Raw genomic sequence first — 23900 nt, 5'->3', positions numbered from 1 at the left:
ACCATCAGAGCTGGATTTTAAAAAGAAGGGATTGCAGTCAAGGAAGAGCAGAGTGGGTACCTAGGGATGACTCTGTAAGTTCTGAGGCCACTGTACTATTCCAGGTGAGAGGGGCTGTCCATTTGAACCACAGCAGGTGATGGAGAGGGCAATGGTGGGATGGAGCGGAATGATGAAGAAATATTGACTTGGTGGGATTCACGGAACTTGGGGAAGGAACAGATAGGAAGAGTGAGGGAGAGAAAAAGTCAAGGATGACTCCAAGGTCTGGTTTCTGCTTGGCTGGTAGAGGAAGAGTCTGGAAAGGAAAAGTCACAAATTTGCTTTTGGGATATTGAATCTGTGTCAGGAAGCATTTAACAGGAGGCTTCTTGTGTGCTGTTTTGGATCTGTCAGGAATTCTCTGTTCCTTATTAATTCCTGAATAAGAGGAGAGGCAAGCCTCTCCTGGGGGCTGAGGAATCCAGGCATTTCCTTTGTTAGTTTTTCTATACGGCAACAAAGTACCCTCTTCCTTTTTATGAACTATATGATAAACGTGATTATTTACAACTCTCTTTCATATGGATGACCTCATGTTTCCTTGATAACTTGTAAGTTTTGATTTTATCTCTGCTGAAAATAGCTGCCTTGTAAGGCAGTATAAATACTCACACAGTGTTGAATAAAACACCTTTGCTCCATCAGAGCTCTGGTACCTGTGTCTTTCTCTCTCTCTCTCTCTCCCTCTCTCTCTTTTTCGGGTTGATCCCCTGGAGTGCAGAGGCTCTCTGAGTTCACTTTCCTGCCCAGGCTTCTAAGACCCTCTCGAGAAACTCTGTGCCCTAACATCGAGAGGGCGCCTGAGGCCTTCGTGAACAGAGCAAGCCCTGTGCAGGGGCTTTACTGGTTTTCTGCGTAAACCAAGGAATATCAGCCTCTTTCTCTCTCCTTTACTTTCTTATCGGTCGACTCTGGACCACCAGGTTCCAGTCCGTTAAAGGACCTCAACAAACCTGAAAAGATTTCTTTGGGAAATTCACATGCAGAAGTGGCGTAAGGCAGTTGACCCATTTCCATGGGGCTGCAGGGAGCCCGGAAGCCTCACTTGCAAACCTGTTTGTTGTGGGTCCTTGATGTGCTGGGTGATGATTTACGCTTGAACTTGACCACAGCATTTGCCCATTTGAAGCAGATCCTTTTGCCTCTTGAAAAAAGCAGCTGCTAACTACACCCGTTTGGCTGGTGAATTTAGGGGAAAAAAACCATGTCATGGTGGGGAGTAAGCTTTGCTAGTCCTTCTGCCCTTTTCCCCATCTTTCACAAGGCCCTTGCCTAACCTCTGGCTAAGGAAGTACGTTCTGGTTAAGTAACCCTGGTTAAGAGCTGATGCCATTATCACGCCTTAGTGATCCGAGGTGAGACTCGGTCAACTGGTGTCCTTAGTGACAGAGCTCATCCAAACTTCTTCAGATGCACTGGCAACTCCTGCTACACAGATGACCCATGAGAAGGAGCAGCAAAGGGGACTGGTTACCTGAACATGAGAGCAACTGTGTACAGGAACCCTCATGGACTCAACATCGCCTGTTATGCTCACTGGACCCTCTGCAGGGGTCTGCAGTGCACCGGGCATTGTGGGAGTCATCACAGCTCTTGATTTTGAGGGGGGATCAGCTGGTCTTCATCAAAGGCTGGATATCTCCCACCATGAGAGGGGTGGGAGAGTCTGTCTGAGTAAGGGTGCTGGCTACCTGAGCCCAAGGGCATGAATCCTGTGGTGCAGGTGGGCAAGACCAGACGCCTGGTTGGGACTGACATTATATTTCACAGAGCCTTATTTGTGATTTCTTTAACTCTGTGTTGGCCATAACCTGAGCATAAATGCAGAAATGCCATCATTTCACCCTCCACTACAATTTTCCTTCTTGAGGACTCTTTGATCATCATCCTGAGATGTTGCTTTTCTTTCAACAAAAGGGAAGCATCCTTTTCCTTTAGCTGAAGGTCAAGATGGGTCTTTGGGTTGAATTGGTGGAATGTGGTTTAAACTTCCTGTGCCTCATGCTGGAATGGCCTGCAGAACTTCGGGCCAGCAGAGAGCCCCATCCCTGTCTGTTAGATGCCAGGAAAACCCAAGATCCAGCAGAGTGGGCAGAGTGTCAGAGCAGAGGACTGCTTCTCGGGAGATGGGGCAGGAACAGGGAGCAGCCGAGCACCCCGAGTAACCCCACTAACAGAGTCACGTGGTGGTGACGGCCTGGATTTGAACTCCAGCTCCCACCACTACTTTAGATGGTGGCCAACACACCTCACCTCTTTAACCTCTAAAATGGACACACAATAAAACACCACCTTTCTTTTAGGACCGTTAAGTGGGTTAAACGAGTCAATGTCTATTAAACATTTTGCAGATTGTCTTTTACAAAGTAATGCTTAATAAAGGGAAGTGATTATCGTACAGTTTTAACACGTTTAGAATTGAATTTATCCCAGGTTCCAATGAATGAACTTCTGTCATATTCCTACAGTCAGTGTGAGCAATTGGGCCACGTGTGTCTTTGGCTTCTATTATGCAACTTACTAGAGCAGGAAATGGCAGCCTCAGAAATCGCATGGACAGAGGAGCGTGGCGGGCTCCAGTCCATGGGGTCTTGAAGAGTTGGACACGACTGAGCGACGAACACTCATACTCACGCAACTCACTCACTGACTGTAACGTTCTTTTTAATTTGACCCATGTATGCATAATCACAGACCAACAATCTGGAAAAAATCCGTAATTCTACAGTGTGTTTTGTTTTGTGTTTTCATTTCCTTTCAGATTAACTACTACTTGTGCACCCTGTGTTGAGGTTCTGAGAAGCTCCTGGAAATATATTCCCTTCCAATTCTGGTTCATTTGCATAGGAACAATTGTAGTGTGTGCACATGCCATTTTGTAGCCTACCCTTTTTACATAATGTTATGCATACATTCATTTAGGGGATTTACCATAATTCACTTTCAATTTTCATAGCTTTGGACATGAAGGTTGTCTTCAACGCTTTGCTAGACTATATCACACGGCAATAGGCTTTTCTGTGCAGAGAGCTGCTATTATACTTCTTCTAATTTATTGGTTGGGAATATATTTCCAGATACAGGTGGAAACATACTATGCTTGGTTCATAGACTTGTTATGTGTGTGTGTGTTAGTCGCTCAGTTGTGTCCGACTCTTTGCGACCCCGTGGACTGTAGCCTGCCAGGCTCCTTTGTCCATGGGATTCTCCAGGCAAGAATAGTGGAGTGGGCTGCCATTTCCTTCTCCATATAGACTCGCTCTATGGAGCATTAAAAACGAATTTCTCCCTGTTACATAGGGATGAGTGACTCCCCTCTGGCTGCTATGTCTTTGCACGTGGGCACAAATTTTCATCACCTGAGCTTCATATTACTTCTAGGATGGGTAGCCCAGCCAATTAGCTCCTTGTAGCAGTTGTCGGGCCAGGCGTGATTTAGGCATCTTTTCCCTCAACTTATGGAAATGAAGTATAACCCTTGTTAGTGATGTCATAGTGATTTGGTGTTTTCTTCGACTGTGGGACTGGGAAATGTCCTACATAAGAATTTCCTGTGGTGGAGCCTGGCTTCTCTTCCAGCTCTTGAGAAGTCGTAAAGGGCTCTGAAGTCATGTGATCTCTGCGAATGAAATCATCTGCAATGGGTACCATGTGTTTGTAAAGCACACTTGGCCCTTAGTCTCGAGAGTTCTATTCTAGTAAAGGAACTCGTTAATGCAACGCTGATTAACTGTTTTCTGTCTGATCCTATGAGACACACACTCGGGTATAAATTGGTCAAAGCCCACGAGTGAGAAGAACACTAACTGGTAGATGACAGTCAAGCACAGCTTCATTTTCACAGGTCCAGCCTCGCTCTGGCCAGGGAAAACCAATTTAGAAAAAAATACGTTTACTACAGGAAGCATGGAGCAAATGGCATGAAACAAAGAAGCAGACAGTTCTTGTTCCCAGATAAGATTGTTGTTGTTGTTGTTTTTCAGTTACCAAGTCATGTCTGACTGTCTGTGGCCCCATGGACTGCAGCACGCCGGGCTCCTCTGTCCTCTATTTTCTCCTGGAGTTTGCTCAGATTCAAGTCCATTGAGTCAGTGATGCTATCTAACAGTCTCATCCTCAGATGAGATGAGGCCGCATTAGTTTATTTCTGCTGGAAGAAGTTGTGATGACTTGCCTTGTGTGAGACGGTGACCGTGAATGCCATTGTCTTGCAGGTTCCCAGATGCATTTGTGACCTTTAGTTCCTTCCGGAGCAGGTTCCCGGAGGTGTCTGGGTATTGTTACTGTGCGGATAGCCAAGGGCGGGAACTGGCCGAGACAGGTAAGCACATCCCCCTGAGAGCGTAAATGTCACTCCCTGTAAAGCAAAAACAGTGGCTGGGCTGTCCTGGGCATGCAGGAGGGCACGGCTTCACAGACCTTCAAGGGAGGTACTTTGACTACAGCTGCTCCTCATCCACGTGGTGCTTTTGCTGGGAAGAGATACCCCCATCAACCTCCTCTCTGAGCAGATACAGCTCTGAGCTTGGCAAGTGGTACCCGGGCTGGATTTCATTCTCTCACTCTCTCAGCTGTGCTCCCTTGTACTGTGAACAACCTGGGCAACCACACAGAGCCACCCTGACTTTGGAAACCATTAAAGCCTTGTTCAGGCCCAAAGCACAGTGATGCCCATTGGGGGATCTAGCCTCTTTATATCTGTTTACATGGTGGTGAGGTCAGGGCCTCCTTTCTGAATGAACCCGTCTCTTCCAAACGCTTGCTTTCTTGGCTCAGGCTTGGAGCTGTTACTTGATGAAATTTACGACACTATTTTTGCCGGCCTGGATCTTGCTTCCACCTTTGCTGAGACCACTCTGTACCGGATATTGCAGAGACGGTTCCTAGCAGTGCAGCTAGTCATCTCCGGCAGATTCCGATGTGAGTACAAGCTGGAGGCAGATGTGTCTCCATTAGGAAGAAACCACTTGGCTTTCTTGTCCCCGCAGCCTCCATGGCTGTTCTGCCAAAGTGGGCGCGGGGATTTAATTGACTTTACCAGCATCCAGAACGTGTGCTGTAAAGACACTAACTGCCCTGCCTTTCCTGCCTGGATCTCTCGTAGGCCCCACAAAATGTGAAGTGGAGCGGTTTGCAGCCACCAGATTCCGTCACCCCTACGTACCGAGCTGCCGCCCTGACGGGGAGTACCAGGCGGCACAGTGCCAGGGGAAAGGGCCATGCTGGTGCGTGGACAGCCAGGGACAGGAGCTCCCGGGGACGCGGCGGCAAGGGGAGCCTCCGTCCTGTGGTGGGTGTCCTCTCCAAGCCTCCCCTCTTGTTCCCGTCAGGTCATGTTACTGTATCTGTCTCTCCAGACTGACCTTCCCAGAACACATTCATTCCATTGCCTCCCAGGGGTGCCCCACAGACCCTTCAAGTTCAACAGTATGGAAACCCGTCTATCATGATTAATTTCCATTATGTTTCTCGTCCCGTATCAGACATGCTTGCTTCCTCAGGGAGCTCAGAGAATAGTAGGAGAGGAGAGAATTAAGTGTACGGTGCCATGAGAGAAGTGTGTGCTGATAGCTCCAGGAACACAGGGCAGCAGGGGGTCAATTCTATCTGTGCCTGTATGGCGAGGAGACACCCAGGAGGGCTTCATGGCAGAGGCGACACTTGATGAGCTCTTCTAAACTAAAGATGCTTCCTGAAGGACCAAAATAAAGAGAGGTGTTCACTAGAGTCAGGGCTGGGGAAGCGAAATTATAGGGACATAAATATGGATGGGGCCTGACTTAACAGTGGCTTGACTTACAATTTTTAGACTTCACGACAGTGCAAAAATGATACATGTTCAGTAGAAATAGTGCTTTGAATCTTGAACATTTCCTGGCCTAGGGATATGTGGCATGGAACTTTCTCATGATGCTAACCAGTGGCAGTGAGCCACAGCTGCCAGTCAGCCACACAATTGTACCCCATACATTTACGACAATTCTGTACCCAGACAGCTATCCCATTTTTCCCTTCCAGTACAGTTATTCAATAATTCCCTGGCAGTCCAGTGGTTAGGATTTGGTGCCCTGCTGGGGCCCAGGTTCAATCCCTGCCTGGGGAACTAAGATCTTGCAAGTGTGCATGGTGTGGTCCTCCCCCCGAAAAATTATGAGATATTTGAAACTTTATTACAAAATGGGCTTGGTGTTCAGATGATCTTACCCAGCTGTATGCTAATGTAATTGTTCTGAGCATGTTTAATGTAGGCGGGGCTAACTACGGTGTTAGGAATTCAATGCGTTTTTGACTTAATGATATTTTCAACTTATGATGAGTTTATCAGGAGGTCAGTCCATCCTAGTTGAGGAAGATCTGTGATAGGTGTTGGTGTGCTAAGGAACATGACTGAGTGACTTTCCCATGTGCTAAGGAACATGGAGTTTGCGAGAAGGATAGAGACAAAAAATTTGCTGGAGCATGTTTGGGGTGTGTGTTTGTGTGTGCGTGTGTGCACATGTGAGGTCAGTCGTGTCTGACTCTTGCGATCCCATGGACTATAGCCCGCCAGATTCCTCTGTCCATGGGATTTCCCAAACAAGAATACTGGAGTGAGTTGCCATTTCCTCTCCCAGGGGATCTTCCCAACCCAGAATTGAACCTAATTCTCCTGCATTGGAAGGTGGATTCTCTACCACCAAGCCACCTGGGAAGCTCCTGGTTTGGGTGGGGGACGCTGAAAGGCACAGGTCATGAGGTCTTTCATATTAAGCAGAGCCTTGGGGGCTTCATCCTCCAGCTTTCAGAGAAGCTGTTGAGGGCTTTGAAGCTGGAGAGTGCCCTGTGTGGGTGGTGTGGAAAGGCACCCCAGGCTTTTTGGAGGAGAGATTGAACAGGAGCATCAGGCTGTAGGCAGTAGGCATTGAAAGGTCACTGAGGTGTCCTAAAGAGAGATGAGTGGCCTATATTACTTTCCTGGGGCAACTGTAGCAAATGACCACCCACGGAATGGCTTAGAACAGCAGAAATGTATCCTTGGGCATTTCTAAAGGCTGGATGTCTAAAATCAATGTGTCAGCAGGGTAGTGCTCGCTCTGAAGGCTTCAGGAAAAAAATCCTTGTTTCTTCCTGGTTGTGGTAGTCACCAACAATCTTTTTTGTTTTTTTGTTTTTTTTTTAGCCAGAAACTTAGTTGTTTTATTTTCTTTTTTAAAAAGTTTTTATTGGAGTGTAGTTGATTTACAATGCTGTGTTAGTTTCCAGTGTACAGAAGAGTGAATCATTTAAACATATATCTTCTCTTCTTTAGATTATTTTCCCATATAGGTCACTGTAGAGAATTGAGTAGTTATCCATTTTATATATAGTAGTGTGTATATGTCGGGGTTCCCTGGTGGCTCAGTAGGTTAAGAATCTGCCTGCAAACAGGAGAGCCGGGTTCGATCCCTGGGTTGGGAAGATCCCCTGGAGGAGGAGGAAATCGCAGCCCACTCCGTTATTCCTGCCTGGGGAGTCTTATGGACAGAGGAGCCTGGTGGCTATAGTCCATGGAACGGCAAGAGTCAGACCAGACTTAGCCACTAAACCACCAGCAGCGTGTGTTGTCCATCTCAGTCTCACAATTTATCCTTTTGCAGCACCTCCTACCGTCTAGTAACCTTAAATTCGTTTTCTACATCTGTAACTCTTTTTATTTCTGCTTTGTAGGTAAGTTCATTTGTACCCATTTTTAGATTTCACCTATAAACAATATATGATATTTGTCTTCCTCTGACTTATTTCACTCAGAATGGCCATCTCTAGTTGGCCATACTCTAGTTCACCCATGTTGCCGCAAATAGCATTATTTTGTTCTTTTTTACACCAACAATCTTTGGCCTTCCTTGGCTTGTGACTGCAGAACTCCACACTCTGCCTCCATCGTCACATGGCTGTCTGCCTTGTTTGTCTTCCTCTGTGTCTCGTCTCCTCCTCTTGTAATGACACCAGTCATATAGGATTAAAAGCCCACTTTAGTATGGACTTCCCAGGTGGTGCCAGTGGTAAATAATCCACCCACCAATGGAGGAGATGCAAGAGATGCAAGAAACGTGGGTTTGATCCCTGGATCAAGAAGATCCCCTGAACAAGGGAATGGCAGCCCACTCCAGTATTCTTGCCTGGAAAATCCCACAGACAGATGAGCCTGGCAGGCTGAAGTCCATGGGGTTGAAGAGAGTCGGATACTACTGAGCGACTGAGCATGCTGCCTTGCTCTAGTGTGACCCCGTGTTAACTAATTACACCTACAATGGCCCTACATCCATAGAAGATCACATTCTGAAGTTCCAGGAGGGATGTGAATTCTAGGGAGACACTATTCAGCCCAGGACAGGAAGCAATACTGAAGCAGAAGCAGTGGGCTGGGGACAAGGGTGTGGACTTGAGACAGGTGGCCAGGCATTGCATCAGACTCCGTTCCTCCTTACACAGAGACCTGGAGGGTGTTAGCGGTGGAGCAGGAGTAGTCTAGGAGCACTCACAGGCTCCCAGTTGGGGTGAGCTGGATGGACTCAGCAAGATGTGAGACAGCGAAGGAGGAGGACAGTCTTTTCAGAGCCTCGAAATAGACATGTGTTAACATCCTTTCAGTGACTTCCGGGGAAACCATTTGATTTCTCCAACTTAACATTTTGAGTTCTCAGCACTGTGTTGGGTAGCATCCTTTTGGCTAAGTGTGAAGATGTAGAAAAAGAACATTGTGAAGCTCTGTCTTGAAGGTAGCCTTTACAATTACACTCTGGTTCTGTTAGACCCAGAGAACACTATTCCCTAATTCCAGGTGAAAATGAAGAACTATGGTCTTCCACGTTAAAACCAAAAGTACTTCCAAATGCATAGATCATGTATATATATATATATATATTCCTTTTCCATCTAATATATCAGTCTCATTACCATGGAAACATGTGCCACAAGAAACCAATACCTGATTTTTTTCTTTGCCTTGGTAACACTACATAACAAATGAATGGGCAGGATATGCTCTTAATTTGGAGAGAGAGTAAGCAGGGACGTGAGCTTGGTTTCTTCCCTGTCTTCCTGTAATACCCATTAGAGGAAGCCCTGGCCTTGCGGACGGATGTGTTATATGTTCAGATGTTGCCAGTCTCTCTCACTCTCTCTGACCGCATGTTCCAGCTCTTACTCTGTTGCCTGGTTACAGAGTGAAATTGGCTGACTTTCTTTTTGGCACCCGTGTGAACTGAGGGGAATGAATTATTTTGAAAAGTTGGGGGTGGGGTGAGTTGAAAAGAACTTCTAAGATTTATGGTTTTATGGAGAAAAATGGAGTTTTCTCCCTTCCACCTATGTGACTGAGATGATCAGAGTTTGAATTTTAAAACTTTTTTCTGAATATGATGACCGTTGACTTGGGATATTCAGACAGAATGACCTGACTGTGCATGGAGTTGATTGCTGCTGCTGCTGCTGCTGCTGCTAAGTCGCTTCAGTCATGTCCAACTCTGTGTGACCCCATAGACGGCAACCCACCAGACTCCCCTGTCCCTGGGATTCTCCAGGCAAGAACACTGGAGTGGGTTGCCATTTCCTTCTCCAATGCATGAAAGTGAAAAGAGGAAGTTAAGTCGCTCAGTCGTGTCCGACGTTTAGCGACCCCATGGACTGCAGCCCACCAGGCTCCTCCATCCACGGGATTTTCCAGGCAAGAGTAAGGGAGTGGGGTGCCATTGCCTTCTCTGATGGAATTGATTGCTAATTAATAATTTCAAGGAAAGTTCAAGAAGTCTGGAAGACTGTGCTAAGTGTGTTTGCTGAGAGGGCATTATCATATTATATTGTGGGAAACACCATAATTCCTGTAATGTTGTTTAGTTGCTCAGTTGTGTCCGACTCTGTGACCTCATGGACTGTAGCCCGCCAGGCTCCTCTGTCCATGGGATTTCCCAGACGAGAATGCTGGAATGGCTTGCTATTTCTTTTTCCAGGTGATCTTCCCAACCCAGGGATCGAATCCAAGTCTCCTGCATTGGTAGGCAGGTTTTTTTTAATCACTGAGCCACGAGGGAAGCCCAATTCCTCTAATATTGCATATTAAAACATAGGAAAATGTTTCTTAGTATGGAAAATATCAAAAGCATTTAAAGTATGGTTTTTAACCTCAAATAGATGATGAACTAGTTAGTCTAGATAAGATGATCCCCACAGAGGAATAGACAGCCTCTTGAAGAGCATTATAATGAAGCGTTAAATGCCATTGAGGGTTCCAATAGGAGAACCCTGGAAAACAACATTCCATTAAAAATGAACAGGAATTTGTTGGTGCAGGAGTTTCCTAGGGCAGCCATAACAAACGACCACAAACTGAGTGGCTTAAAACAACAGACATTTATTTTCTCACCGTCCTGGAAGCCAGAAGTCTGAAACCAAGGTGTGGGCAGGGCTGTGTTCCCTCGAAAAGCTCCAGGGTAGGGTCCTTGCCAGCTTCTGGTGTATGCTGGCAGTCTCTGGCGTTCATTAGCTAACAGCTGCATCACCCTAGTCTCTGCCTTGCCTCTTCCTGTGTTTTTCTTCCTGTGTGTCTCCTCTGTGTATTCACATGGCATTCTTTAAGGACACCAGTCATTGGATTTAGGACCCACCCTAAACCAGTATGACCTCATTTTAACTAATGACATCCGCAGAGATGCTATTTCCAAATGAGATCACAGTTGGAGGTGCTGGGCAGACATGAGTATTGGGCAAGGCAGGGCACCTACTGGGTGGGGAGACATCATGCCAGGGGGGAGATGTCATGCCAGTGGGGACATTTGATGAGTGTGTGGGCAGGTTTCCAGAAAGTGGGCCTGTGTCTCTGAGCCCTGTCTTAGGAAGGGGTCACCCTCGAGTACAATCAAGGAGAGGAAGTCAAGTCACCTGGAGTCCTCACTCCCCAAGATGGGGGTCACAGACTCTGCTCAGGGGGAGGGAACAAACAGAAGGATATGGAGAAAGGAGGCAGAGAGTCAGTCCTTGACTGATTCGTTTTTATCTCGCTACCAGAAAGGTCTGAGGGCTGTTTCAGAAATGCTGTTGCTGTTTTTGTTCCACCTGCCAAGCAGGAGACACAGGTTCAATCCCTGGGTTGGGAAGATACCCTGGAGAAGGAAATGGCAACCCACTCCGGTCTTCTTTTCTGGGAAATCCCATGGACAGAGGAGACTGGTGGGCTACAGTCCATAGCGTCACAAGCAGTCAGACGGTGATTATTACACAACAGCAAACCAGAAAGGTCTGCGGGCTTGTGTCAGGGTCACTGACGATGGTGAAACTATCTCTCCATTTGTGTCTCTGCTTGCATTCCCCCTGCAGCTGAAGACCAGTCCTGTCCCTCCGAGAGGCGGCGGGCCTTTTCCAGACTCCTCTTTGGGCCTTCTGGCTACTTTAGCCTGCGGAGCTTGTTCTTGGCTCCTGAGGAAAGATCAGTGTCTCAGAGATTCGCCAGATTTGCCGCATCCTGCCCGCCCTCCATCAAGGAGCTCTTTCTGGATTCTGGAATTTTCCAGCCAATGCTGCAAGGACGGGCCACACGGTTTGTCACCCCAGAAAGTCTCCTCAAGGAAGCCATTAGAGGTATCTTTCCCTCCCGAGAGCTGGCCCGCCTCGCCCTGCAATTCACCACCAGTGCAAAGCGACTGCAGCAAAACCTCTTCGGGGGGAGATTTTTGGTGAACGTAGGCCAGTTTAACTTGTCTGGAGCCCTGGGCACAAGAGGCACATTTAACTTCAGTCACTTTTTCCAGCAGCTGGGTCTCCCTGGCTTCCAGGATGGACGGGCACTAGCCGATCTGGCCAAGCCCCTCTCTGTGGGACTGAATTCAAATCCTGCCTCCGAAGCCCCAAAAGCCTCCAAGACAGACGTTGCCCCGAGGAAGCCAGTTGTGGGCAGCTTTGGCTTTGAAGTCAACTTACAAGAGAACCAAAATGCCCTGCAATTCCTTTCTTCCCTCCTGGAGCTTCCAGAATTCCTTCTCTTCTTGCAGCATGCTATTTCTGTGCCAGAGGACACAGCGAGGGATTTAGGTGACGTGATGGAAATGGCGTTCAGCTCTCAGGGCTGCGGGCAGGCACCTGGCAGCCTTTTCGTCCCGTCATGCACTGCGGAAGGGAGCTACGAGGAGGTCCAGTGCTTTGCTGGAGACTGCTGGTGTGTGGACACCAGGGGCCAAGAACTTGCCGGCTCCCGAGTTAGAGGTGGACGACCCCGGTGCCCCACGGAGTGCGAAAAGCAGAGGGCGCGCATGCAGAGCCTCTTGGGTAGCCAGCCCGCTGGGTCCAGCCTGTTTGTCCCTGCTTGTACCAGCGACGGGAACTTTCTCCCTGTCCAGTGCTTCAACTCAGAGTGCTACTGTGTGGACACCGAGGGTCAGCCTATTCCTGGAACTCGAAGTGTGCTTGGAGAGCCCAAGAAATGTGAGTCTGTTGAGTGTTAAACCTGCAGACTCTGATTCTCCCCTAGGGCCCTGACATGACGCATCAGAGTTGTAGCTAAAGCCCAAACTTCTGCTAATGGTGAAATTTGCTGGCTGATTTAAACATTGTCCACAAAGGTCTGGATAATGTTAATCATTCTAAGGAGTGGGGTTGGGAGATTAATTTGGCCTTAAGAAGCTGCCACATAAAATTTCTGTGGTGCTGACAATAGCTGGTCTCAACTGCACTGATTTAGTGATGGGCAGGCTCTCTCTCTCTGAATATTTACAAATTTAAGGTTGATGGGGTTTCTATGGCTGTGTAAGGTTTTAGACGGAGTTTGGACAGATAAGGGCTTCCATCTTGGTCTTGGGTTTCCCAGGTGGCGCTAGTGAGCTAGTGGCTCAGGAGCCAAGAACATCACCTACCAATGCAGGAGATGCAAGAGACAGGGGTTCGATTCCTGGGTCGGGAAGATCCCTCTGGAGAAGGAATGCAACTCAGTCCAGTATTCTTGCCTGGAGAATCCCATGGACAGAGGAGCGTAGCGTGCAAAAGGGTGGTCCCCTTTGCCAGTCCATGGAGTGGCAAAGAGTTGGACACGACTGAAACGACTTAGCACATATGCATCTTGGCCTTTGGGGCTTATTAACCTGACGTACCTGTGCTTCGTTCCTCCCCAGGCCCCAGCCCCTGTCAGTTACAGGCCGAGCGAGCCTTCCTTGGGACGGTGCGGACCCTGGTCTCCAATCCCAGCACGCCGCCCGCCCTCTCCAGCATCTATATCCCGCAGTGCAGTGCCAGTGGGCAGTGGAGCCCTGTGCAATGCGACGGGCCTCCCGAGCAGGCCTTCGAGTGGTATGAACACTGGGAGGCTCAGAACAGTGCTGGCCAGGCGCTGACCCCAGTGGAACTGCTAATGAAGATCATGAGCTACAGAGAAGCAGCTTCCAGAAACTTCCATCTCTTCATTCAAAATCTGTACGAGGCTGGCCAACAAGGCATCTTCCCAGGGCTGGCAAGATACTCTTCTTTCCAAGATGTCCCAGTGTCGGTGTTGGAAGGGAACCGGACCCAGCCTGGAGGGAACGTGTTTCTGGAACCCTACCTCTTCTGGCAGATCCTAAATGGCCAGCTTGACCGATACCCAGGGCCCTACTCAGACTTTAGCACCCCTCTGGCGCACTTTGACCTCCGGAGCTGCTGGTGTGTGGATGAGGCTGGTCAGAAGCTGGAAGGAACCCAGAACGAGCCCAGCAAGGTCCCAGCATGTGAGTTCCTGGTGTGGAATAAACATTAGCTATTACTAATAATCTCACAAAGCGGGTATGCCATCAGTGCAGTGAATCCGATTGCAGAGACAAAACAGAAAGAACATTCCAGGTTGTGGGAAGAGTTGGGGCGAAGGGAACAGCTGAGCCAGAAATGCATGTGTATGTTGATGTGTCTACATACTTCAGAGGGGTCAGAGTGAGCTCGATGTGGTGGGTGACTCCATCTGCCTTCCCTCCCCAGGTCCTGGCTCTTGTGAGGAAGTGAAGCTTCGTGTCCTGCAGTTCACCAGGGAAGCAGAAGAGATTGTCACGTATTCCAACAGTTCTCGCTTCCCTCTGGGAGAGAGTTTCCTTGCAGCCAAAGGAATCCGGCTGACGGACGAGGAGCTGGCCTTTCCTCCACTCTCCCCATCTTGGGAGACTTTCTTGGAGAAGTTTCTGAGTGGGAGCGAGTATGCCATTCGACTGGCAGCTCAGTCCAGTGAGTGCCCCATGCTTCTGGTTTCTGGTTTCTTCCTTGGCGGAAGAGAGAGTCTGAATGAGTTCCTCTTCAGTCATCTTTAGAGCTGCGGTTTCCCCCAGCCCGTGGGTTCCGGAGAAGAAAAACGTCTTTTGTGATCCCAAAGCTGGAAATTTTCCCGCCCCTCCAAGATGGCACCCAAACCTCCAACAGAGCCGCCCGGGGGCAGGGCTCTGCATTTTGTATTGTATATGGCGCCCGTAGCCCACTGGGAAGCCAAGTATTTGAGTTAAAATATTCAAATGTGTGAGCCCCGAAAGCTCCTACTCCCCTGTGGCCGGTTCTGACGTTTCCCTCCATTTCCAAGGACTCAGGAACACTTCCTAGGAGGAAAGTAAAAGAGCCCTCCCAAACTGAGGAAACACGTTCTGGGTTTAGGCACCTTCCTCATGTGATCAAATCTAATCCAGGTAGTTAACTCCAGAAAGCACCACTTGGTCCCTCGCATGACAGAGACCTATGCTCAGAAGGCTGACACTGCTCCGGCCTGGGACCAGCTCAGCATTGCTTGACGCGTACCCCTGGCCAAGCCCTTTCTGTGCTAAGTAGATCTTTACCAGATCTTTGCATCTGATCCTCCGACAGTCCCATGAGAGAGATGCTGTAATCACCATCCGTGATTCTCTTCAGAAGTGGAAACGGAGGTTAAGCCACGTGTCCAAGTTCATCCAACCAGCAAACAGCGGATCCTGGATGTGATGCTGGTGGTTTGGCCCCCAGGCCTCTGTCCCCTGCTCCCACTGCTTCCCCATAACATCCGGACCAAGACAAAGAGCGCCCATGCCCACAGGCTGGAGCCTCCCTGCCCTCACCTTCCTGGCAGTTCTGCTGCCCCCTTGGCATTGGGCTTCCCTTGCCTTTATTCCCCTAACCCCACATGAGAGTCTTCCCAGAGCCATCTTTGTTTCCTCCCCCTCCCCAGCCACCTCTGTTGGAGGATAAGACACCCACCTTACTCTTTATATCCTGGGTCTCGCACAGCGCCGACAGAATGTGGGGACCTGCAAAAGGATGCTTAATCATCCTCCTTGCTTCTTTCTTCCTCTTCTCTCTCCTTCCCTCCCCAGGTACTCTTTATTTTTTCCTCTGTTCCTCAGAGACTTGGAGATTCTGCTTTTGGCAGGAACCCAGTTTTTTAAAAAATGTTGTGGCTGGGCAAGTTGTCATATAATCAAAGAGAGGAGGAGGGGTTGATGCCCTTGAGTGGTGACCACTTCGGTCAGGGAGGGAAGTTTAGAGGAAGAGAGAGAAGTGTTGGCCCCATGGGAATTTATTGGCTGAATGTTGTGGTGGTACGTTGTTCAGAAGTCAGGCTAAGGAAGTTCCCCTCCTTGGAGCCACCAGCTCTGCTTTTGCAAGTCTGATGCCGTTGGGAAAAAAAGAAGTGTCTGTAGAGAACAACCAGGGTTGGTCACTTTTCTGGGCACCCCTTCAGGTGAGAAGGGGCATCTCTAACTGTGCCAGAGGAGAGGAAGCTCTTGGTGTGCAGACCTCCGGAGCCTGGGGAGTCTGGGGATTGAAGGTCCAACCCAGAAAGAGACTGAGGGCCACAAAGCATCTTCGACCCACAGAACCCAGTAGCAATGTCCCAGGGTCCCTAAGGAGGAGGGGTGGGCACAGGAGGAAAGTCAGTTACTAACATGCCATCAGTGTTATCAGCCATCACTGTTCTCTCATGTGTCTGGAGACTCTGCCTTAACCCGATGGGCTCTAGATGAGAATTCCTGAAGGAGGAACAGTGATTCCTTCAAACTTGGCTGACATTTTTTTACTTCTTTGGTTGCACCACGCTGCTTGTGGGATCTTAGTTCACTGACCAGGGATCAAACCTGTGCCCCCTGCAGTAGAAACGTGGAGTCCCAACCACTGGACTGCCAGGGAATTCCCATCAGCCGGCATTTTAATTTTTTTCATTTTCATTTTAAAGGGCAATCTGGTGAGGGCCTACCCACTCCTCGATGAGCCTCTGTCTTGTTTTGGGGTGGAAATGTTTGTCACAGAAATCAAAAGGCCGCCTATGTTGAGAAAGGACGAGGTGGCTGTTTTCAGGACAGAGTCCGCTCGGCCTGGGCTTTGCCTGTCCAGTGCTCACCTCTCTCCTCATCTCTCCCGACTCCAGCCTTTGACTTCTACCAGAGACGCCTGGTGAGCCTGGCCGAGTCCCCACGAGCATCCAGCCCTGTGCGGTCCAGCCCCTATGTGCCACAGTGTGATGCCTTCGGAGGCTGGGAGCCTGTGCAGTGCCATGCCGCGACGGGTGAGGCGGACAGGCACCCTGGGGGGGCTGAGGGACACCCCTCCTTTTCATGTGGAGAAAAGAGCCTTAGGAAGAAAGAAAGGAAAGAGCCCTGCACTATTAGGGCAAAGCAAATTGGACTCCAGGCCTCTCTTCGGCAGCTGGTCTCAAGTCCCTTAATTCTTCTGCCATCTGATTGTTCCATCTGTACAATGGGAGTGACAACCTTCTGCCTGCCTGAAGATCAAGTGGGTAGTTGCTGGGGTTTCTGGGTGTTAGGGCCTCTGATTGTGGACCATGTTAGGGAGAGCAGATAGGTAGGGGTTTGGGTGAGAGAACATATTGGCACTGCTAGGAATTTTTTAAATTTTGATTCAAGTTTGGTTGATTTGGAATGCTGTGTTACAATAGCTTCTGCTGTACAGCAAAGTGAGTAGGTTGTACCTAAACCCACTCTTTCAAGACTCTTTTCCCATATAGGCCACTACGGAGTATTGAGTAGAGTTTCCTGCGCTATGGAGCAAGTCCTTGTTTGTTATCTCTTTTATATGTGGCAGTGTGTACTGCAGGACCCTCAGGGCAGGGCCCTTGGGCACTCCCTGAACTTCTGGCCGTGGCTCTTTTCCAGGGCACTGCTGGTGTGTGGACGGGAGGGGAGAGTATGTCCCCGCCTCACTGACCGCCCGCTCCCGGCAGATCCTGAAATGTAAGTGGGGCCGCTGGACCGGCCGGCGGGCCTTCTAGCAGGCGCCCTGTCTGGGGAGGCTCCGTGGGCCAGCGCTTCAGACCAACCCCCGAGAGCAGGCAGACCACACACCCCCAAGCCCCCAGGCCTGGAAGACATCCCTGACCTTGGTCGTAGTTCCTGATGGTGCTCCTCATTTCCCAGGTGGAGGGAGGGAGCTGGGGGTGGGCAAGGAGCCCCAGGTCCCCCCCCACCCCCGACACCTGCTTCCTGGGAAGTTTCATCTGTGTTTTCTACAATGACCTCATGTCTGGTCCGTAGTCCAACCTCTCTTCTGAGTCTGGACCCGTGTAATCAAGCGCTCACTTTATGTCTCAGAGATGAAATGTCCCACGTTGGTCTTTGTCCCCAACCCTCAGCCTGCTTCTCTGGGGTCCCAGCTGTCTGCTCAAGGCACCTCCACCCACCCAGATGCACAGCTCCAACCCTCGGGGCCAGCCTAGGCTCCCCACCAGCCCTCAGTGCCCGCGGCCAGCCTGTTGAGAGCTCCCCTCTCTCCCCACCCAGGCCCCACCAGCTGCGAGAGATCACGAGCCAGTGGGCTGCTTTCCAGCTGGAAACAGGCTGGTGTCCAAGCAGAACCATCTCCTAAAGGCCTGTTCATCCCGACCTGCTTAGAGGTAAGTCTCTGAAGGCCCAAGAAAGTTCCAGAAGCCAGAACTTTCTAGATGGCGAATTTTCTAGTTTTCAATAAACTTGTTTTAATTGAAAACTCACAAGGAATTCTAGGCCTCGGTTTTTGTCCCAGCCTCGGCTGATCCAAGCTCTGTGGTGGTGGTGATGTTTAGCTGATCAGTCGTGTTCAACTCTTTTATGACCCCACGGACTGTAGCCTTGCAGGACTCTCTGTCCGTGGGATTTTCCAAGCAAGAATACTGGAGTAGGTTGCCACTTCCTCCTCCAGGGGATCTTCCTGAGCAAGGTATCAAACCCACATCTCTTGCATGTCCTGCAGTGGCAGGCAGATCCTGTAACACTGAGCCACCTAGAGGCCCAAGCTGTATGACCTTGGGCAATTTATTTACCGTCTCTGTGCTTCTCTGGGCTTTGCGTTATCCTAAGATCAGGTCACATTTTAATCTTCCCTAGCACTAGGACTGTTTTGAGGCTTTTAGGAGATACCTTTAATGAAAACTCTTTGGAGAATAATATACACGTACATAATCCCTTAAACCATGTAGCCACATCAACATGCCCATCATATTTCAGCTTCTCAACATAATGGAAGACTGTAATATTTCCCTCACCAGCTCCCTGGTTGTCATGATTTCGGGCAGTGGCTGATGTGAAAGCTCTTAGACAGAGACTTCTTGCTGGAACCAACCACTCAGGTACCAGCTGATGGAACTCTGTGTGGCTCAGGCCCCGTACCCTGAAGTAGGGATGATAGGAACACCGCCACCCATTCTGCTGGGCTCGCAGAGGCTCCAAGGAAGTTAGATGAAATCAGCAGCGCAGAGGTTCATAAAATGCAAATTACCGAGCAAAAGTTTCCTTGTTACTGTTCCTCACTGTCATTAATACTGTTTGGTGCTATAAACATGGACCCTGATTACGGAAGAGTTTTGTAGAGAAATTAGCAGATCTAGTCTTTTATCTTGGCTGGCAGCTCCGCACCACTGAAATGAGAGCCTGCTTCATCATCAGAGTCTGCAAGTCCACCTGTGGAGAAGGAGAGACAGGAAGCATAGTTCTGGTGGAGGGAAAAGTGATTCAGACCAGCTCCCAGGGAACCTCCGATCGTGTGGTTCCCCAGGCTGGCTCCTGGAAGGACCCAAGTGCCAGAAAACAGGACCCAAGAGGCCCAGCGCCCACACTGGATGGCTGTGTGTTGGATCCGCTCCTCAGCAGAAGTCATGTTAGCAGCGAGGGTGTTCTCAGTTGCAGATCTTTACAATCCCGTATTTTCTCAAACCTTTGCTTGGGTTTGAATCATGTCTTCAAGCCTACCTGTGCGGCTTGAAAGCCAAGCACCCGGGGGTACCTCATCTGATTTCCCTGGGTCTCGCTGAGTAGAACGGGGACGTAGGCTCTCTACCTACATCAGGGACTGAAGGACACCCTGGGGGCCTCCTGATTATGGTCTCTGTAAATGTCGGGTGTCATTACAATGGTCATTTATCATCTGTGAAAATGGCACAGCAGAGTATAGAATGAACAAGTGGCTTTGGAAATCTCAAGGAAACCCTCAGTGGTCCCAGGGAGCTTGGAAAAACTGGCCTCCCTTCTGCCTGCAGCTGCATACACAGGAGAGAGGACATTGTCTTCACCAGGAGTGCATGGGTCCATCTGGTCCCATCTCCTCTCTTTTTAGATGAGGAAACTTGCCCCAGTGAATTGGAGGAGCTTGCCCAGCATCCCCAGCTGGCCGAGGAGAGATGGGCCCTGGGCAAAGGCAGGGGACTGCCTCCTCCCTTGTCTTCCTTTTCTGTAACAGACCCCCTTTCTCCAAGGGATGCTGGTTGAAAATCGTTTCTGGAACTAGTGGGATGGTTTCAAGACAGCAGCTGGGCCCCGCCTGGGTCTGCCACTCCCAGCTGTGGCTGGTTCTCTGTCACTTTCTCTCTCTGAGTGAGCCTGTTTTCCCCACTCTAAAAATGGGTTCACTGCAGTTTTTGTCTCATGCGGATGTTACAGCCATGAATTCAGACAAGGTACGTAAAGGGTCTTGAATAGGACAGCCCCATCCAGCCCCTCCCCAATGTCTGGAAAAGCCATCGCCAGTAGTTTCGGGAGAAATATCCTTGATGTCTGGTTCCCGACTTACCAGTTTACAGAAGCATCTTCGCTGGGTGACACTACCTCGGTTTTATCTCAGACAGGAGAGTTTGCCAGTCTGCAGGTGTCAGAGGCTGGCACCTGGTGTGTGGATCCAGCCTCAGGAGAGGGCGTGCCCCCTGGCACAAACAGCAGTGCCCAGTGTGAGTACTGACCCTTCCCCATCACTCTCCAGCCCCCACCCCATGAGCATGAGGTACGGAGCCCCAAGAGCTGGCTTCATGTCCCAGCTTGGCCTTTCCAGAGCCGTGAAAGCCTCTAACCTCACTGCGCCTCAGTTTTCTCATCTCTGAAATAGGGGCGTGATTCCCCCACCTCAGTGGGTTCTTGGGAGTAATACGTATAGCAGGCTTTGGGGTAACTAGAGGCACAAACCAGCACTGGTTTCTATTAGAGTGGGCACCGCTGCCTTCATGGGGTCTGCTGTGTAGCCCCGATACCAGGGCTCCTGCCTGGCTCTTCGTCCTCCAGCCTGGTCCAGCAATCTAGTTTCCACAGTGAGGTTAAGGCAGTGTCTCTAAAGGGCACATGGGTGGCTCTTCTCTGCTTGGAGCCCATCGGTGCTCCCTGTGGTCCTCAGGCCCAGGCTCCTTGCTGTGGCTCCTGGACCTCTCTGTGTAGGCTCCTGTATCTTCTTGGGCTTTTCTTATTTCTCCATCTCAGCACCAGGTCCAGGAAGAATAAACTATAATCAGGCTTTTCAAGCAGGTAGTCACTGTCTTCCCTGGGCCTTCATGGTCTGGTGCAGCCTTTGCAAACCCGCAACCCCAGCTGGCTAACTCTCACTCCGTCCACCCATCAGTCCCTCAAGGAAGACTTGCAGCCTCTCTGTCTTTCCCAGCAGAGCTCAGTGCCACCCTATAGGTTCGTAAACTGTCCTGCACCTCTCATTATCATCCTTAGCATCTCAACTACAGTTGCTCACTTAGTTATTAAGTATCCTCTAAGATTCTAAGCTCCTTGAAGACAGGCAATGTGTGTGTGTGTGTGCGTGCATGGAGTGGAGAGGGGAGAACAAAGCCGAGTGTCTGAGTGCAACACGCCAATAGGGAGGCAGCCCCAGACCCCGGGGGCCCCGCAGGCAGGTGGCAGTGGGTGGTGACAAGGGCTGTGACAGCCATTCAGGCAGAGAACACATGTGACTTGTCTTTGCGTCAAGGCCCAAGCCTCTGTGAAGTGCTCCAGAGTGGAGTCCCCTCCGGGAGAACCAGCCCCGGCTACAGCCCGGCCTGCAGGGTAGAGGACGGAGGCTTCTCCCCAGTGCAGTGCGACCCGGCCCAGGGCAGCTGCTGGTGCGTCCTGGGCAGCGGAGAGGAGGTGCCCGGGACCCGCGTGGCCGGGAGCCAGCCGGCCTGTGAGAGTAAGTGGTGATGCCCCAGAGTGACCCCGGGTCTGGTAGGGGTCCTGTCATCTCTTCCTTGGCCCTGGCGGGGGTGAAGGGGTCACCAAAGATGTCAGGACAGTGAGGGCAGGAGGAGAGACAAGGGATCTGCATGAGGGATTGCAGTTGACCCCCGTGACGTTGAAACTCCGTCTCAGTGCAGTCGCTCAGTCGTGTCCGACTCTTTGCAACCCCATGGACTGCAGCATGCAAGGCTTCCCTGTCCATCACCAACTCCTGGAGTTTACTCAAACTCGTGTCCATTGAGTTGGTGATGCCATCCAACCATCTCATCCTCTGTCATCTCCTTCTCCTCCTGCCTTCAGTCTTTCCCAGCATCAGGGTCTTTTCCAATGAGTCAGTTTTTCGCATCAGGTGGCCAAAGTATTGGAGCTTCAGCTTCAGCATCAGTCCTTCCAGTGAATATTCAGGAGCTCAAACCAAGGCGAGCCCTTGTGGCAATCTCCCGAGCCAGTGAAGCTTGGGTGCTGGCCTCCTGGGGGGTGCCAGGTCTTGGTCTCCCCATCCTCAAGTGGGGAGGAGGGTCCAGACGGCAGGATCTCAGTTGGGGGGGGACCTCAGAGGGGTCCATCCCAGCCAGGGAGCTTCAGGAATAAGTGGAGGTGTTGATTTATTTATTTTTGTTTCTACTTTAAAAGATCATTTGGGTGTCAAATATTGAACTGTACATGAATATAGAATATTGAAATACATTATTACTTATTAAACATATTATTGAATTATCAATTACTTATCTTTAATTTTTCCTGTATACTCAAGTCACAGGACACTGTAGTCATTTTAAAATGTGTGTGCACAAGTGGGTTACATTATCTGTGAGTTTTTTTCAGAGCAGTAAATGAAGACATTGCAAATTATTTATTACAAGTTGGGATGTTGGGTCTGGCACGGTTGAGAAATGCTGCACAAAATGACTAATTTTATGGCAGTTGTCTTTCTTCTGTTGTTTTTACTGTTTTGTTGCCTTATTATTTTTTTTTAACATTTGCAGTCTCTAGGCAACATTTTGGAACTGCAGACACATTTAATTAAGTCTAGTGATTTCTATGTGTAAAGAGAATTTTTACATTTGTAGAGTGATGTTTATATTTGTAAAGAGAGAGGGGAGTCTTCAAAAGAAGGGTGGGAAGGAAGAGTCAATGCTGTCTTTGTGGGGCTCTGTCTCCTGCCCCAAACCTGCGGTGCGTGCCCAGGTCTCTCACTACACGCCTTTTCTCCCAAGTCCTTGAGTCTCCCAGTCTCTATGAGTTCTGCTTCAAGACGCTCAGCCACTGCCACCATGCAGGGAACATAGCAGGTGCTCGATGGGTGTTTATGAGAGGAGCTCCCTGCTGGGTGTTGCCGAGAGCAATGAGTGTCAGCCTTAGTGTCAGACACATTGAACTTATAGGACATCTAAGAGTGGTCTGCACTATTGGGACCCAAGGAACAGACTGCTGAGTATCCTGCAGGAACAGGTCTGGGAGCACAGCTCTTCTGGGGTCTGGAAAGACCCCCTGTGTCTTGGCCCTGCCAGGATTCCATGATTGTAGCTCACCTGTGCAGAGATTCACCTATTAAAATGTGCTTGTCACATCATATGTCCCATTTTTGCCCCCCAGGGATGCAGGTAAATAGATAGAAGAGTCCTACTCTCCATTTTACAGACGGCAAAACTGGGACTTACAGAGGGTCATTAATGTGTTGAAAGCAAGTGGAACAACAAGAACTTTGAGTTCCCCAAAGCTTCTTCCTGCTGACTTGCTACAGAGTGTGGGGAGAAATGAGGGAGTCAGATAGATAGAGGGAGTCAGACAGATAGACCCAAGTGTCAGCTCTGCCAACACGCTCGTTGGGTAACCCTGGGCATTCCCGTAACCTCAAGTTCCCAATCTGTAATTTGTGGGCATGGGGAGGGGGACTCATAGCTATTTCTGATCATCATTGTTAGGGTTAATTCAAATAGTCTCTGTAAACTGCTTAGCCTAGTGGCTAAGAGCCAACTCAATGAGCCCACTGCAAATGACAGCACGCAATCTTGTCCAGAGGCCATTGTCCTTATTAGACAGAAGCCCAGGCTGCACCCTGAAGATCAAAATGAGTCATTCTCCATCTGAGGACCCCAAGTAACCTTGAGTCACATAAGGATTGCAAGCTTTAAAGCCAGACATATCCAGGCAGCAAGGCTGTGCTCTAGAGTCAGATAATTAACTGTATCTTTAGCCAGGTGTGAAATTGTCATTGAGTGTGTCTGTTCTTTAATTTACTCATTCATCTACTGATTTAACACCCCTGGAGCTTGTAGTCTGGGTCAGCCTTTAGTTCAGTTCAGTCGCTCAGTCATGTCCGACTCTTTGCAACCCCATGAATCACAGCACGCCAGGCCTCCCTGTCCATCACCAATTCCCAGAGTTCACTCAGACTCACGTCCATTGAGTCAGTGATGCCATCCAGCCATCTCATCCTCTGTCGTCCCCTTCTCCTCCTGCCCC

At 49.6% G+C, this 23900-nt stretch overlaps 1 protein-coding gene across 1 annotated transcript in view; it reads left to right on the top strand.

Moving 5' to 3' along the window:
• Positions 1-23900, top strand: part of TG (thyroglobulin) — a 231788-nt gene that overhangs the window by 8605 nt on the left and 199283 nt on the right. Inside the window, exons 6-16 of the mRNA XM_040262090.1 lie at positions 4257-4363; positions 4819-4962; positions 5147-5332; positions 11374-12474; positions 13158-13745; positions 13990-14229; positions 16388-16525; positions 17133-17210; positions 17757-17869; positions 20068-20170; positions 21187-21387. Of these exons, the coding sequence (XP_040118024.1) occupies positions 4257-4363; positions 4819-4962; positions 5147-5332; positions 11374-12474; positions 13158-13745; positions 13990-14229; positions 16388-16525; positions 17133-17210; positions 17757-17869; positions 20068-20170; positions 21187-21387 (2999 nt within the window). The remainder of the gene's footprint in view (positions 1-4256; positions 4364-4818; positions 4963-5146; positions 5333-11373; positions 12475-13157; positions 13746-13989; positions 14230-16387; positions 16526-17132; positions 17211-17756; positions 17870-20067; positions 20171-21186; positions 21388-23900) is intronic.

The sequence above is a fragment of the Oryx dammah genome, unplaced genomic scaffold (genome assembly GCF_014754425.2).
Source record: "Oryx dammah isolate SB20612 unplaced genomic scaffold, SCBI_Odam_1.1 HiC_scaffold_19, whole genome shotgun sequence".
Lineage (NCBI taxonomy): Eukaryota > Metazoa > Chordata > Mammalia > Artiodactyla > Bovidae > Oryx > Oryx dammah.
This window is presented reverse-complemented; position numbering and strand designations above follow the sequence as displayed.